Source organism: Euprymna scolopes, chromosome 43, assembly GCF_053919585.1.
Source record: "Euprymna scolopes isolate OS-2025 chromosome 43, ASM5391958v1, whole genome shotgun sequence".
NCBI classification, from domain to species: Eukaryota; Metazoa; Mollusca; class Cephalopoda; order Sepiida; family Sepiolidae; genus Euprymna; species Euprymna scolopes.
The window spans coordinates 35,102,602-35,121,404 of NC_136524.1; the positions used below are offsets into that span (position 1 = coordinate 35,102,602).

Consider the following 18,803-nt stretch of genomic DNA (forward strand, 5'->3'; position numbering starts at 1 on the left):
ATTCAATCAAATTAGATGGTTTTCTTTTATGTACCGCAATTTTTAAATCATGCCATAAGTGCTCAATCGGATTTCGGTCTGGAGACTGGGAAGGCCATTCTAGAACTTTCACCTTATTATTCTTTAACCATGCCTTAGTGCTCTTTGAAGTGTGTTTAGGATCGTTGTCCTGTTGAAAGGTATACCTCCTTCCATGCCCTAACTGGTTCGCAGACGGAACAAGATTTTCTTTCAGTATGGACTGATATTTTACTGAATCCATTCTTCCATCGATTATGGTTAATCTTCCAGTTCCATTTATACTGAAACAGCCCCACACAATGATTGATCCACCTCCATGCTTAACGGTTGGAACAGTATTCTTCACATTATAAGCAGTATTTTCTTTTCGCCAAACATAGCGTTGCTGGTTGCGTCCAAATAGTTCCACTTTCGTTTCGTCTGACCAAATTATATTATTCCAGTAATCAATAGGCATTTCTAGGAACTTTTTTTGCAAAATTTAATTGAGCCTTTTGATGAGCTTTGGAAAGTAAGGGCTTCCTTCTGGCAATACGTCCATGCAATCCGGCACGATTTAATGCCCTACGAATAGTTGACAAGTGTACATCTGAGCCAGCATTCTTCAAATCGTTCTGCATGTCCTTTAGGTTAGATTTAGAGTCTATTGAAACTTGTCAAACAATTTTCCTAGCCCCACGTGTCGCAATTTTTCTTGGAGGACCTGATCTTGGAAGACTTGATACAATCCCTTTTACTTTCCATTTTTTGATAATGGACATAATAGTCGACCGTGGTATAGAAAAACGTTTGGAAATTTTTTTATAACCTTCTCCAGACTGGTAGGCATCGATTACTTTCTTTTTAATGTCTTCAGAGTACTCTTTGTTCTTTGTCATAGTTGCAGATTTGTTGACGTTGAAAAATATTTTTTTTTTACTTGAAACAATTATTCAATCATTCAATATGGCATTGAAGTTCAATTTGAACTGATTTTAGATTCAGTAGAGTCATAAATATTATTTATAGGAAATAAATACAAGGTCAGACTAAAATAATAAACTTAATGACGCTTTTATTTAAACTTTAAATTAAAGGGGTCGAATATTTTTGCAACATCCATATTTATATTTTTTGTAAATAAATTGATATATATTATTAATCTCGAATTACTTTTCCTCATTTATTGTTGAAAAATATACAATTTATTCATAATTAGCCGTTAAAAGGCGTTATGAAGATTTTTTAAGTATAGATTCAACGAAGCAAGAAAATTTAGACAGGGGTCGAATATTTTTGCGCACAACTGTATATATATATATATATACAATAACACTGGACATATCACTCCCTTCATTAATACCATCAGAAAAATGAAGAAAAAAAAGTAAAAGAAAAAATGGCTTTTTTAAAAACGGTGTCTTTCACTGAAAGTCTCAGAAACGAAAAAATTTGAAAATAAAAAAGTTTAAGCTCATTTAATAAAACATTATTTGATTTTATAAAATTACAAATTAACGTTAGGAAATAATGTTTTCAAAGATGTGAAAAATTTCCTTCCATTTAAAAAAGTTTATTCTTTTGTTATATTGTAAATGAAAAACAGAGCTCCCACCACCACCTCGCCAATACACGCAGTAATTTTTTCAAATACTATTTTTATCGTAGATAAAACCATAGCATTTTGTGTGCAAAGAGTCCCTATTTATTACTCTCACCCAACGAGACCGAAGTTTGACACAAATTTGGTTTATATAGTGGAAAAAAAAAATCCAACAAAAATAAAAAAATTGTCTCAGTCTCGAAAAACCTCGTGATCAGCACACCAATTATTAACAGAATAGATACTAGACTTTGATTACTTATTTGCCAAACAAAATGTTCACAAATCAAAATTAGGCACAAGGCCAATCAATAAAATTGGGGCAGAGGAGTGGGGTCTAGTCATCCTCATCACTGTACTTTTGATTGGTCTACACTAATCCTAGCTAGAGTTCTCTCTCACCATAGTACTACGAACACATGGAGGAGTCGTCCTACTCCAGATTCCCAAATCAAAAATTTTTTTATTTAAATATATATTTCCAAATCAAAATTTATATATATATATATATATATATATATATATATATATATATGTATATATATATATATATATATATATATATATATATATATATATATATATATATATATATATATTGAATCAAAGGAATAAATTATAAGATGGTCAATATCATGAATTTTAAAATATAAATTTTTTTGTCATTTATATATATATATATATATATATATATATAAGAGCAAACAGTTAATAAAACATGTTAAAAAACGATTTGAAAAAGAGATAAAAACATATTTAATCTGAAAAGGAAACACTTAATAAGTGGATAGTCTTTAATCCACGGAGTTTGTATTAGCATTTTGCTAATTCCTTACTTGCTTGTTGTTTCATCAAATACTATTGTATGCAAAATCCGATCTCGCATTTTGCTAATTCCTACCCTCTAATGAGAAGGAAATTATTTCTTCGAAACTCTGCAGATTAAGGACTATCCACTTATCAAGTGTTTCCTTTTCAGATTTAATATGTTTTTATCTCTTTTTCAAAGTGTTTTTTAACATGTTTTATTAACTGTTTGCTCTTATTATAAGCTCTATCTGCTATTTGGTTTTATCGAGCTTTTACATCTGGTTAAGATTACTTTATAAATATTAATTCTTTAATATTTATAATATACTTTAGTTTTACCATCTTGGATCATTTTGGTAAATTTAATTGCAATTTTTATTTTATCTTATATATCTATAATATAAAGCTCAATGTGTGTGTGTGCGTGTGTGTGGTCACGAATAGGCTCCTATATGGTTGACTATTTTAAGAAACTGATTACATATAATGATAGAAGATGTATCGAGACACAGGAATGGGTATGTTTGATCTGGCAGAACGGTGGTTCATTAAAATTGTGGGGTCTGCGTTCGCGCCTGGTCCACAAAGTATGGAAAAAAAAAATTAAAATTAAAAAAAAACGTTTACAAGTGTTTTTGATATAGATTTACATAATAATACTTTGATAAGTATGTTTTAACTTTAATAGGGATGGTACAATAAAATTGTGGGGTCTGCATTCGTGCCTGGCCTGCATAGAATGGAAATAGGCACAAACTTTAATAAAGACTTTTCATATCTTTTCATATCTATACTTTGATAATTATGTTTCAGTTTGAAGAAACATGGTATAATAAAATTATGGAGTGTTCGTTCACACCTGACCTCCATAGAATGGAAATATATCACAAAGTTTAACAAGGTTTTTTAATATAGATCCACAGAATATTGTGATAATTGTTTCAGTGTGAACAGGTATGGTATAATAAATTATGGGGTTTATCCATTTTATTTTTACTTTCATCATATTTTGCTTTGGTTTTGATACCCCCAAATTCGAAGCTACCTCTTTACAACCCTTCCTTTTCATAACCTATCATACTTTCATAAATCAGAGTCCATTTTCTGTAGGCTGCTTTTGAACCCAGTCAACGACGGATACTTTTGCTAGTATATATATATATATATATATATATATATATATATATATATATATATATATATATATATGTATATATCTTGTATGTAAAAAATACAATTTTATAAAAATATCGTTTTATTAGAGATACATTTTGATCCCGGCTGATAAGTCAACAAGAGCTGGATGAAAAAATGTCTTTCCAGTCAATTTTTTTATTATGGATTTTTGGCTTACTCTGTTGTCTCATACATCGCCAGAACTCTGGATATCTAAGCCATGGTCATAAAACTGTTAACAATAGACAGAGACTATACGATAGTTAGAGACAATACTGTAGGTACCTCCAATGTGCGACACAGATTTAACCCTTCTATATGTAACATGATGTAACTGTAATTTAATTTAATATCATCATCTTAAATTTTATACCACTTAAATTTTATACCACTTCAAATAACTAATAATATTTAAAAAAATTTTTTTACAGTATACAATAATTATGAAAATGCAAGACCAAAATTGTGTTTACATTATCAACGCCTTAAAACAACGTTCCTATGTAGTGATCATTTTGAAGTCGTAAACACACCCATATTTTAAAAAATCTAGAAAAAAAAATCAACTAATGGTCAGATTTTCATGAAATTTTCGATACATATTCAATTTTAAATTAACATATATTTGAAAAACAGTTTTTGTTAAAAATGCGAGAGGAAATACTTTTTTAGGTGTTCTATACTCCACCATATTTCATGTTACGAAAACTAAACAAAATAAATTTAGGTTCATAAAAATTGCAACATTTCAGAAAGCTGAAGAATTTAAATTATTAAAAATAAACAGTTATTTATATATATACTAGCGGGGGGGGGTACCCGGCGTGGCCCGGGAGTTTGTAGGTGTGTGTTGTGTGTGTGTGTGTGGGGGGGGGGGGTGATCAAAACAATCCTATTTAAAAAAAAAACATTGGACGGGTGTTTGGAGGTGTAAAAGAAATAAAAAAGTTTTAGTAGGAAAGTAGGCTTGAACCCCAAACCTTTGACGTGGACATGGAAACGAAATGGAAAAAACCCTGGGACCTAGCCATCTCGGCACCAAGAAAAGAAGAATGAAAAACCTCTTAATTTAACGTTTATAAAATGAAATTAACAGGTGCGAGAACCTTAAGTCGCGTGATGTTTGACCTTGAAACATGACGCAGCTGCAAGCCAGTTTTCGCTTGTTTAATACTGAAAAGTGAAAGATACACGGGACGCTCTAAAAATCTGGAAAAAATAGCGCGTGAATGTTGGGCAAATTAAATAGACAGGCGACCTCCATTCGTAACTCATATATATTATCATTTAGATGTGATATAAAAAGTTTTAAGAAGGAATTAGCCAACCGAAAAGTCCAGCGAAAGAAGCCTTTTACAGACATACACAAAAAGCATACATACATACATGCATACATACACACATACATACATACATACACACATACATACATACACACATACATACATACATACATGCATACACACATTTTCGTTTTTATATAACTCGTTATTTATTTAACTTACCCTGAAGTTGTAAATAAAAAATGGACATAAAATCAATATTATGTTTTTAAAAAAAAATCAATGTTCTTTTTTTTTCAATAATACATATTATAAATTAGTTAAATTACAACAACAACAAAAAAAAAAAACAGAATTCTAGAAAATATTTAATTGTTAAAAGATTTAAATAGAATAAAATTCCAATATTCCACGATATGAAGTTTTAAACATTTTTTTTTTAGTAAGGTTTTCCAACTTTAAAAAAAAAATATTTTCATATAATATAAAAAAATAAATGTTGGCAATTATAACATAGCAAATTTAACCACAACTCGAAATTATTTTAATTGTTAAAAGATATTATTTTAATTAGAATTCATTATTGAGATGAGTATTATTTATTAATTTATTTATTGTGGACTATTATCCTCATCTTTTTTAGTTGATGTTTCATGATGTTTCAGCCAACTATTCCTCTGTGGCCTGTAGCGCAGTGGATACGGATGTTCAATCTCTACGGTTCCAGGTGAGCATTGTCTGAAGATAGCGGTTTCAATCCTACCCAAAGCCGGCCAGAGGCTTACTTGGCCAAAACGTGGTGAGGTGACAACAACTATGGATGGCAGTAATTGCTGAGAATGCATAGGAGATTCAGAGTTCCTATCCCATCGCGGTTACCACCTGACGAAGGTTAGAGGAATAGTTGGCCGAAACGTTGTGGAGCAATATCTAAGAAAAGATGAGGATAATAGTCCGCAATAAAATAAATTGTTAAAAGATGTTTATTTCTGGGAGGTTGGGGGCAACTTGATTTTAGCACCCGTTTTCAAAAAAATGTACAGAGGTATCTAATTAGTAAAATTAGCATAAACTATAGCAAGAAAACACTGCTTCCCTGATTCAATTAAAGTGACTAGCGGCTTCCGTAAAAAGTATGCACAATTATACAATAGATATGATGACGTGATTGATAGTGTGTAAAATGTTGGTGATTTTACACAAAAATTTGGACATCCTTACAATACAGAACTCCGAAAATGTGACAGTATGACATGTTCCTTCACACAATTCTGAGGCAGCATTTTCAGGACTGCAGAACACAATGCCAAAGGAGATTGCTAGTACATCTCTGAGTAAATACTGGTGTGATTATGCAGAGGGTCTAATGTGAATGTATATCGTTGCATGTTTGGTCTGTTCAACTGCAGCACTGCAGTGGAACAAGAACCATGAAATAATTTGTTGGCAACGGAAGCAACTCTTACATTCCAGTGAGTAGACAGCAGATCTAATCCAAGCAGATCATATACTCCAGAGGAAACAGGGTCGCGGCAGGGAATATGTAGTATATATCTGATGGCACAATGCTGTAAACGTTCAAGAGAATCAAAGAACACCTTGCCAACTCCAGTGAACACTAGAGACCCATATTCCAGGTGGGGACAAATCATTGAAAATAAATCGAAAAAAAAAAAAAAATATAACAAATAAATATTACCAAAGTCAAGATAAGTTATCCTTCTATCTACCTGGATAAGTTTTTTTCTTTTCGTAGTTTAACTTATTTCAAAGCATTTATTCAGTTTAAAAAAATAGTGTCCAGTGTTATATGAAAACAAGAACAAATAGAATGGCCGACATGAGAGGGTCACATCGTTAGTCTCGATAATCGCTCAGGAATAGAAAATTAAACAGAATGTTAGTAAAAACCCACCTAATAAATGGGAACCGCTAGTATATATAAGAGAAAAAGAGAACAGAAACCTATATTCAGCCAAGCTGTCACCAAATATTTGCACAAAATTAATACTGAGCAGACAAAAAGAAAAAAGAAAAATCATTAAATTACGCAAGTTCTAACTAAGAAGTCGAAGTTCAAGCTTAACAGCTGTAACACGATTATGGTTCATCAACCAATGAACATATTTAAAATTATCTCCAATACTTATAATAGAGATTTTAAGATGCGATTTTAAAGGAAGAACATGTTTTATTTGAAATTAAATGAAATTATATACAAATGCTGCAAGGCTGCCTGTCATTGCCTGGTCATAAGATATGCTTAAATATCATATTTTAATTTATGCCGACTTTCCATATTTATTATCCTAGAGCCAATTCTCTATTGATTATTATATTATACACAATATAAAGAACTTGAAAAAATATGGCCGACCAACAACTTCTGGGCGCCATTCTGTATAATATGCCTGCCGAAATTAAAAAGATCGCTCGGCAAATAGAAAAGATATCCAACAAGATCGGAAAAAGGAATGTTCAATACAGTCTGTTTAAATAATGTCGTGTTCAATACAGTCTGCCTAAATAATGACCTGCTGCCAAAATATACAAATATATAGTAGTGTACACCCGCTCGGCGTGACCTAGTCATAAAATATGCTTGATACAATATATGACTAAATGTGTTAATCTGTTTGCTGCTGTTGCTATCATTATCTTTATACTGTATCTTGTTTCTCTTTTTGCAGTTACACAAATCAAACGAATAACCAACCAAAGAAAAAACATGAATATTTCTTCATAGAGGGAAGGTAGAGAATAGTTAACAGACACCTGTCCCAATGTTCAGAATAATTTTCTAAATATTAACATTATTACGTTATGCATGCATATTTTCAATGCCGTTGTTTGACCTTCACCTGGCAAATTCCACTTTTTAATTTTCATACTTTTGCACTGATTTTCCCCAGCTAAAACCTGAATATAAAGTTTGAATACCCTATATATTAAGTTTCATATCTGTAGACAAAAAACTGATAGAGGAGTGTGATAAGCTAAGTGTTTTAGACAAGTATACATATGCATACATAAATATATATAGAAAGAGGTTTGTATTTACTATAACTTTTTTATGCAAATATTACGCAAATATAAATCATTTAAAATATCTGCATGAATATAATTACACGTAATAGTTAACTAAAGATGATCATCCCATAAGAAAACTGAAAAAAACTAATAGGGAATTAATTGAAAGGAATGTTTAAAAGAATATGCAAATTAGCTAGATCTTTTGCTAGTGAATGCAAATCCACGGCCCTATTATAACAAAGTTGTATTTTTTTTTTAAATAAATAGAAAAAATGCGTTTTAATATGAATATCAATACACAAAAAAAAAAAAAAAAAAAAAAAAAAAATTATAGGAGTATAGATAGCTTGGATGAACGGAAAAAAAAAACAAAAAAACTTTCACATCTATTTATTTAGATTACAAAACTAAAAACGTCCCCAAAATTGATTCTTCATAAACAAGTTGGCCATTTTAAAAAAATTTAATCCCAAGTAATTCAAGGTATGTATGTACAATTATATATATAAATCAAAATTAATACATGTTCAACATATTTTACACCAAAGCAACAGAAGGACGCTCCAAAAGTAATGCCTCCTATTTTTTATTCCGCCCAAATAGATCAGAAGGGATAGCAAATTATTATGATGACTGATGCATTTATGTACTGAAAGTTTCATCTTTCTGTTGATATTGACAGCGTGAAACTCTAAGAAAGCAAACATCTGTCATGGACGTATGTTAGAAGCAGAGATGGGGTTATCGAATTCCTGGCAAAAGGTGCATTGAGAATGGTGGCAACTTGTAGGAATATAAATTCTGAGGGACAAAAGTGTCAAAAAATGAAGGTTGTTTGTTTGTCTATCAAAACGACAAAAACAATCTGATAATCCAATGATGAGGGATTACACGTGCTGGGAGTTTGTTTAGCATAGAGTCAGCCTCAATATTGCTCCAACAAGTCTGATCCATCGGCACAGTGTCTAGACAGTAAGAGAACATGTAGGATGCAGGAGCTGCCGGAAGTGTCAACGTCTTCCTACATACAGAGCCTCTTATTCCTAATTGGTCATCCATCTGGTACAAGCCAGACTTAGCGTTGGCTCTAAGATACATTTTTTTCAGGTTACAATGTGGAATACAATGTTTTTCCGAACCCTGGTTACGGTATTTGCCCCGCCTTATGGTGTTATTTATAACATTTCTTTCTTTTTTTTTTAATTCAATTTTCATAATATCTGTAAAAATCAACTTTTTTTTTTTTCAATATTTTCATTTTTTAATGCCTTGATTAAACTGTACAAGTGCCAAAAGTTTATAACGTTAGGTAAAAGTGCTCTAGCGGGCCAACTAAAGACTTCCCTTTAAAAAGTTGATTTTTAGAGGTATTCCACTTTTAACTAATGTTATAAACTTTGTTTCATTAAAAAGTCATCGAACTTGTTTAATGAATAATTTATAATGTTAAATGTTTTGTGTTGATTCTGTGTGAAAAAAAAAAAATGAATTAGAATGCTTTAAATTTAAATATATGCCCACAAAATCTAAAATTTAAATAATCTATAAATTAAGTAAAAATAAAAACAGATAAATCAAAGTGTTTGCTTGGAAAAAGTTCAAATTTTTTATGCTTCTTTTAAATAAAAAATTAAAATGATTCTAAATATAACGAAATGAAAAACGTTTTAAACGGTTCTAAAAAAAATTAAAAAAGAAAGAAGAACTAAATTGAATGAAAAAGATAAATAAAAGTTTTTGTTTTTTATTCATTAAAGAATTGTACTAAAAAACTTTCGTCAAACTTTAATATTACATTTCACTCTGCAATTTGCGTTGCATACTTTTCCCGAAAATTTATTGTCAAGACCAAATATCAGCTTTTTTTTTTCTTTTAAATAAAAATTAAAATAAGTTTTTTTCACAGGAACTAATAGGAAAAAACAAGCATACGGAATAGGGAGCTAAATTGGCCAAAAAGTAGGTATTCACTGTACGCTAATGTCTTAGTAAAATAGAGCTATCTCTCAGATCAGTGATAACATACCCAACAGCGCCAGCAAAAGTTATAGCTGTTGACTTGTGATAAATGCTTTTGTTAAGAATTGCACTTCTTGGTTTACAAGGCCATGTGGCAGAAGTGACGTCAGACAAATTTTAAGGTTCGGATGACCAACATTATATAATGCAGCTTCTTTTGTTTTTTGAAGTAAACATAAAAATAGAAGTTTTGCTAAATTTTTATTTGGTTTCCACCTTAACATTTTCCTTTAAAATGATGACTTCTGTAGATATTCGGGTATGCTGAAAACGAATATCGCATTTAAATTTTCCGTAAATACGTAGTTTTCCAGATATTAAGCAATGCAATTCTTTATGTTAAAAGTGATGGCCATTGTTGCATTTGCAAATGCGCACATATTTTTGCCATAATTAATATACTCACTATTCCATAGCTAGCCGTAACATATACTAACCCAACGAGTCACAGGTAGTCCAGTTATATATGAATCAATTTTAATTTATGTTAAACTTATTTTGCACCAAAGTAACATATAATTGGTCCACTGACAGTTGGATTTGGACATTAGAATCCACTCTTGTCCGATCGTCCGTTCGTTCCCAAAATTCTCAGTAACTACTCATTACATTTTTCTGAAATTTTGCAGGAAGTTACAACTACCCAAGGGAGGAAATGAAACATTCTCTGATTTTTTTATAAAAATCCTGGTTGCGTCACAAGGAGGTCAAAAGGAGTCAAAATGGGCACAAATTGCACTTTTCGGAACATAGAATCTTTCCTGACCATTAGATTTTGTTGAAAATTACTCAAAAGCAAGATCACATAGACTGATATCTGGAAATGTAATATTAAACCTTGGGAAAATTCTGGTAGTGTCCCCAGGTAGCCAAAAGGGGTCAAAATGGCCCAAAATAGCACTTTTCGAGACATGAAAACTTTTCTGACCATTAGATTTTGCTGGAAATTACCACAAAACAAGACCACATGAATATACATCTGGAAACGTAATATTTGACCCTGGAAAAATTCTGGGGCTTGAGCCACAGAGTGTTTAAGGGGTGAAAAACACACCTTTTGGGGCTAATTTTTATTTTTCTCATAAAATTCAAGGCAACAGTCGGGGGACCATATAGTTTTTGCTTTTTTTTATATTTAAATCAATTTTAATTTATGTTCAACATATTTTACACCAAAGCAACATATATTTATTATATAAGTATATGTTACTTATGAATCAATTTTAATTAATTTTCAACATATTTTTTTCAACAAAGTAACACACACACATTTCTCTCTCTCTCTCTCTCTATATATATATATATATATATATATATATATATATAGAGAGAGAGAGAGAGAGATCAATTTTGATTTATTTTAAACATATATTACACTAATGCCACATATAATTTTATATATGAATCAATTTTGATTCATGTTCAACATATGTTACACAAATACAACATATAATTTTATATATGAATCAAATTTAATTTACATTCACCATAATTTACACCAAAGATAGAAAAATGTAAACTCAGAAGAAATATAAATATTATATCAATATTTATATAATAATCCAACTCTTTGAAACTCCATGGAATAAGGTTTTTCTTGGTTTATTTGTACTCCTTGTCGAATACTTGAAATTTTCTATCTTTCCTTTCATGTTTATAAAACATTTTTTGAAAATTTGAATAAATTTTCAATATCAAGATGTTTATTTCATATTTTATATATATATATATACACACACACACACACACACACACTCATGAGCAAAAAATAATGGGCCAAGAGTGAAAGAAATCGATTTTTCAATATTTTTCCATGAATTTTTGTTAATTTTAACTGAAAATTTCTATTTTGACCATCATTATTATTATAGCATATAATAAGTGGAAAAATTAATCATAAAAATGGTAAGACCGCATCTTGGCAAGGATATAAAAAACTGAATTGCAGGATTAAGGCAGTCCAAAATGACTTAAAAGAAGAATTTTTATATTTTAAGAAAAGAAAATGTGAAAACATCTCTTTCTGCAGGGAAGCGAATTGGTCAAAGGTTCGAAGTCGAACTCTCGGTAAAAAGGAAATTTGGATCTGGTCACCCTAGAGCATCCACTTTGAAGGACGACCACAGGCTTAAATTAATTGTTTTGAAGGATCGAAAGAAAACTTATGTCGACCATAGCAAAGAATTCAAAACAGGGACTGGAAATTCTCTTTCTAGATATACAATATCTAGACAAATGAAAGAAATGGGATTTTCTTCTAAAAGGTGTGCAAAGTAGCCATTTTTATCTAAGAAGAACATCAATGATAGAAAGAAATTTTTCTTGTGTTATGGCAAGAAAGATACAGACTAGTTCGGGAATGTTTTCTGGTCAGATGAATCGAGATTTTGTCTTGTTAGTGATGCTCCTGAACGGTGCATTCCAAGAACTGGAGAAAGATTTTCACCAAGTTACATAAAAGCAACAGTTAAACATGGGAATGGAGGGATAATGGCATGGGAAACTTTTACTGCAGCAGGAGTTAAGGAACTTATATGTAAGGAGTCAATCAATGCAAAGGAATACATTCGAATATTAGAAACAGGACTGTTACCAAGTGTCCAGAACCTGAAAATATCCAAGTACATTATTTTTCAACATGATAATGCCCCTGTACACGCTGCTAAAGTCACAAAAAATGGTTTTCTGATAATTCAATTGATGTGATGTTTTGGCCAAGTTAAGCCCTAATTAAAACCCAATCGAGAATATTTGGTCCATAATATCTCATGCATTGGCCGGAAGAACTTTTTCGACAATGACAAACTGTGGGAAACTGTTGGATGGAATAGCATCTCCTCTTCACAGTGTTCAATTTTGGTTGAAAGCATGTCTAAAAGGATTGATCTTTTAAAGAAATCAAAAGGGAATGCGATTCTATACTAAGTATTTATTAAAGTAAATGTCTTGTTCTTTGTTATTAGTTTCGTTTAAGTTTCCATGTTCAATTGTTCTTTGTTTTCAGTATAGCTTTTAGTGCAATAAAATGTATAAAATTTGTTTGGCCCATTTTTTTTTTTTTTGCTCACGAGTATATATATATATATATATATATATATATATATATATATATATATTGTCTTATTTATAGTATTCCAAATTTTATTGGGTTTATATAATTGAAAATCCGGTAAACATTCATATACCAATAAGTTTTAAGTCAAAATGAGATGACTTAAATTGTGAGCTTCAAAATTATCATATTTCATAATTGAGCATTCATGTATTGTTTTAGCAAAATAAAGACGTCAAGGAATAGACTGATAGCAACAAATAGTGTATTTCATCATTAGTTACAATTGTTTCAAGATATAGGGTTTGAATTTGTCCGAATAGTCTTGAAACAATTGTAACTAACGATGAAATACACTATTTGTTGCTATCAATCTATTTCTTGGTGTCTTGATTTTGTTAAAACAATTCACACACACACATACACACAGATCAGTATCAATTAATGGTCAACATATTTTGCATCAAAGCAATAGTGACTAAAGTATGAATTGAAAAATATGGACTTACCTCACAAATGTCTCCATCTTGAGAATAAGTGAACAACAGTTTCTGACTTTCGATACTCCCAGAAGAATAGACATAGATCTTTATTCCATCAGCCACCATTTGGCGCAGAGCTGGTGTCACATCAGGGAAGAGCCTAAGAAACATTACAAGAAATGTTGAACTGTGTTATACTCAAACCGATTCAACCCTCTAAGCACCGATTGTTTATTTTGTAACTGCAGTGTACTTTATCTTGCTGAAAGTATATTCTTATTTTCATTTTCATTTTATTTTAGTAGAAAGGGGATATAATCTAATTTAGAGACCCCCCCTTCCCAGCAATGTACTGAGAGGAAGCCTCACATGATGCCTCCCCACAATACATTGTAGTCTACATTGCACTGCAGAGAATCTACTATTGATTTTAGAAAATTATCTGTAAATAATAACTTTTCTTAAAGTTTAAAATGCAAAAGTCAAGTATCATGCTTCAATTGTGCTCTAAGCAGAAACATTCATTTCTAACGCGCCCCTGTCATATCAAAGAACCAACTGTTGATTTTATAAAATTATTTTTACATAATCACTCGAATTAAAGTTAAACATACAAAAGTCAAGTAACATGGTTTAATTGTGCTCTAAAAAGAAACATTCATTTCTAAGGCACCTCTGTCTTATAAAAGAATCTACAGTTGATGTCATAGGCTGGGCCTTTCTGCTTGTGTGGTAAAAAAATTTCTGAAATGCACTTGTGTTAATTTTGGTCAAAATAAGGACTTCTTTCCTTAATTGGATTTTTTTGATTATAGATTTTTGATAATGATATATACGAAACCTACATCATAACACTCCCAGATACATCAATTACCTTCGTGTAAAAATGTTTTTAAAAATCGGCCTAACTGTTTCTGAGTCCATAGGGAACTCTCTCTCTCTCTCTCTCTCTCTCTCACACACCCACACACAACAGAAAGTTTTCTTTATAAAATAGTAGAGATTAACTGAAAACAAGGGAGATAAGTCAGTTTTTCTAATGAAATAAACTAATCCGTTAAAACTCCATTATTCAATAATTTTTTTTAAAATTATTTTTTGACTATCATTTTTTGCAACTTTTAGAATTTTTACTAATTAGTTTACATAATAGTGTTTTTACTTAAAATGCATTTTTTTGATATCCAATTATAATGCACAGGCACTAAATAGAAGAGTTTTAAATATAATAAATTATTTTGAAATATGGTTGCTAAATTAAGTTAAAAAAAAAAATGTTTCGTTATTTAATGCTTTCTGTTGTGATACTTTGTTACTTTATTAAACTTGTTTTGAACTACCAGAAAAGGTTGGTTAGAAAACAAGTATTAATTTTGGATTGTCCTCCCTTTTTACTTGTATATCTCTTCTGAATGAAAACAAAAATACTTTCAGTGAGTTAAAGTACATTATGTAAAACATTTCATCCATTTCATAATATTTCTAAACTGAATGCTATATTTTATTTGGGCATTAAAAAAATGTTTATTTTGAAATATGAAATGTTACGTTTTATTTGTAAATTTAAAAAATAATTTATTTTGAAGTATTGTTATTAAATTTTTAACAATTTTCAATTAAATTCAACAAAGGTTTCATTATTTAATGTTTTCTGTTGCGATACTTTGTTACTTTATTGAACTTGTTTTGAACAGAAAAGTTTGGTTAGAAAACAAGCATTAATTTTGGATTGTTTTCCATTTTTGCTAGTATAACTCTGAGAATTAAAGTAAAAAAAAAATACTTTGGAGAAGTCAAAGTGCATTTTGTGTCAAATGATTTTTACACCTATTTTCAAAATGACTTAGTAAGCTTAACCTTTCATTGTATGTGCAAACAATACATAGGACATTTGTAGCATTAAGTAGGACTGTCAAAATAAATTGTAAAGTTTGACTAATTTGCATATTGTGATGGTAGCCATCTTGAATTTATAATGAGGTCAACCATTCACTCATGGAAAATTGTCATTTTCTCATGCATATTTTAGTCAATTGCTGAATTTATTGCCTAGATTTGTGCTGTTGTTTCTTGTATTGTGAATAAAACCAGTTTTGCTGAAAATATGCATGTAGGTTTGCGTACTATTAAAGGTAGTAAACTTGTTGCAATTTTGTGACAGTCACACTAAAAAGGTTAACATTGTCAACATGTTAAATGAAAAAAAACAAAAAACAAAAAATAATAGCATGAGGAGAGGTTATACATTCTAAATTCTGGTAAATATATATTCTATTTATATATAGACATGTACAGTTTTAATGCCTTTGGGCCAAGATCACAATGTAGTATCTGTTCACCTTTTCTGTTCTCGGAGTACGTGGAAGAGAAATCCTTCATAGAGGAGAAATCCTTCACAACTGAGTTTTTATCTTTGTTGACTTTGGGGAGTTGGATTTTCCTCCACATTAAAAACCGACCCTGTGTCTAACTCTGGGAAGCAAGTAAATAGGAACAATATATATTTTTGGGAGGGGGTTGTTGAAAAGGAGGATAAATTAAGATACGATAAAGAAAGTAGAAGAATAGGAAAATGAAAATAAATAAATAAAAGTGGGGAGGGGGAGGGAGTTTAATAATCATCTACCCACCTGATAACAGTGTTACCTCTTCCTCTGTAAAGTGTTACTTACACGCCCTTAATTTTTCCCTGCTTATAGGCTTGCTTCCAGACATGTCCTTGCAGTTGTTTCAGTTCTTTACTCTTTCGATCATGAGACATCTGCCACTTCACGTTAGCGATTACAGCTTTGACAACGGCGTCTTTGTCGGCATCATCATCGGGAATTTCCACTACGCCATCAACTTCAGCCTCTTTATCCTTCTTGGCCTGTAAAAAGATGTACAACCATAATGCAGTTGATGGAATATACACCCTCTCCCCACAAAAAAAAACACACACACATTAAGCTAACAAGTTTGAGGAGCATTGAAAGTGGACCTTGGGTTTACTTTCAGTAGCCTTGTAACTCTCGTTCTTCTTCTTTTTTTTTTAATATTTTGCCCTTTAGTTCTCATATTCCGTGAACGATGTTTATGATAAGGGAGGAGGGGGATTGATGTTTTTTGGTGCAGAATCTATTCCAATTTAACACTTACAGTTTGTTAATATCTGACCTTGACTGAGAACCACATATGAATTTGTATTCCCCATTTTTTTTTTTTTTAGCTTCTTTAATCAAGTGGCTTTCAAGCCTTGTATGGACGATTTCCATAAAAATAAAAATAAAAAAATAAAAAAATAAATAAAATAAAATAAACGAGCATTCATAGTAACACCTTTTTTAAAAAGCCTATACTGAAAATATGAAACATTAAGCTAACAGATTCAAGCTTTTTATCTTTTTCATAAACTTGTAATGCCACTTATATTCACCCAGCACTGAGCATTCTACCTTCCACTGAGAGTTAAAGTTGATAAGATCCCAGTTAGAGGAGATAACATAATAATAATATCTTTTTAGCCATCAGTCAAGGGGGTGGGTGAGAGATCTCTCAGCACTAAAGCCAACAGAACCTAGGCCATTGTTGAGAATGATTGTTTCCTGCTGACTGAGGTATATGCCTCTGGTCCTGTGCAGTTCTAGGAGGTCCATCATCCCTTTGAGAAATGAGTTAGTTTATTACTAATTGCCAGAGGCGCCTCCACCAGGGAATGTCGATGGGGCTGTGCAGGCATTCTTCGCAGGCCAGAGTGCTGTACCTCTCGAGCACTAGCTTTTTCAAATCCTACATTCCAACCCTTCTGTTGCATCATCCCATCGTGGGAGGGAGATAATACACATTCATAGTAATATCTTCTAAAAAAGCCAATGCATGAAGCTAAAAATTTTGTGTATTTAATAACCAGTAATACCATATATATATATATATATATATATATATATATATATATATATATATATATATATATATATATATATATATATATATATCTAAGGCTTTTGACAGGGTATGGCATGAAGGTCTTCTTAGGAAAATCAGATCATATGGTATCACTGGAAGAATACTTAACATAATTAAATCCTTCTTAGATAAGAGAAAAATCCAGGTTGTCCTCGACGGTCGTACATCTAAACAATATGATATAAATGCGGGAGTGTCTCAGGGGTCTATCCTTGGACCTCTATTGTTCCTAATATTTATTAATGACCTCCTCGACAAAACTGCTTCTGAGATGGGTATATATGCTGATGACACCGCACTCTATAACAGGCATGACAGGAAAACAAATGAACACATATTTAAAGAAATGGCAGAAACACTAAAGAATGACCTCTAATCTGTAGTGGAATGGGGACAAAAATGGATGGTCACATTCAATGCTGCCAAGACTAAACTGGTTTCCTTCAATAATTACAAGAAACCTTCTCTGCTACCAATAGCAATAGCCAGTGACTTCCTATCTGAGAGTACATCTTTCAAACTGCTTGGCCTAACGTTCATAGGAAACATGAGTTGGAACAATTACATTGAAAACATTGCCAGGGCCACTGTGAAGAAGGTAGGCTCTCTCTACCGTGCTAGAAAACTACTGACACCTGAAAGTATCCTATACTTCTATAAGGCCACCATTCGCCCATGTATGGAGTATTGCTGTCACATTTAGACTGGTGCATCTGCTGCTAGTCTCTCGCTCCCAGACAAGGTTCAAAAGAGAGTCACCAATCTGATAGGCCCTGAACTGGCATCTAAGCTTCAGCCTCTGTTCCATCGACGAAACGTTGCATCCCTCTGCCTGTTCTACAAGTATTTTAATGGTGAATGCTCTGACGAACTGCAGACACTTGTGCCCCCACAATGTAGACACCCTCGACAAACCCGACAGGCAGCTAAATCCCACCCCCACGCAGTAGAGATCCCTATATGTAAAAGATCTTTCTACTCCAGTAGTTTCTTCCCCAGAACCGATAGACTCTGGAATTCCATTCCAGGTCCCTGCTTTCTCAACTGTACTGACATGCAGAAGTTCAAGTGTAACGTGAATTGACATCTTGCTGCCCAAATCCCAACATAGTGCCCCAGTAGTTGCTGCCCCTGATAGTAGCCCGCTACACCAAAGTGGCAATGTGCCTTGTTTGGGCTGAAAATGTAATAAAAAAACTCAAAAATGCTCGTAACACAGAATAAAAATAAAAAAAAGAGCTAAAGTGCGTCGGGTGCAGATTTGCGCCCTAGAATGACACGTTGTCTAAGATTCGTAAATGATTCTCATTTAACCTTGAACGATCCGAACGCAAAACAAGAATGACACAACAAGTTGATTAATATATAAGGGCTTTTTCAAACACATAATTAAAACTTGA

The 18,803-nt window shown here is 31.8% G+C and overlaps 1 protein-coding gene across 1 annotated transcript in view; it reads right to left on the reverse strand.

The window, feature by feature from the left end:
• LOC145268420 (enolase-phosphatase E1-like) overlaps window positions 1–18,803 on the reverse strand; it is a 112,002-nt gene that overhangs the window by 26,887 nt on the left and 66,312 nt on the right. The window contains exons 3-4 of the mRNA XM_080123979.1: window positions 16,131–16,327; window positions 13,486–13,618 (exon numbers count right to left, since the gene is read on the reverse strand). Of these exons, the coding sequence (XP_079980105.1) occupies window positions 13,486–13,618; window positions 16,131–16,327 (330 nt within the window). The remainder of the gene's footprint in view (window positions 1–13,485; window positions 13,619–16,130; window positions 16,328–18,803) is intronic.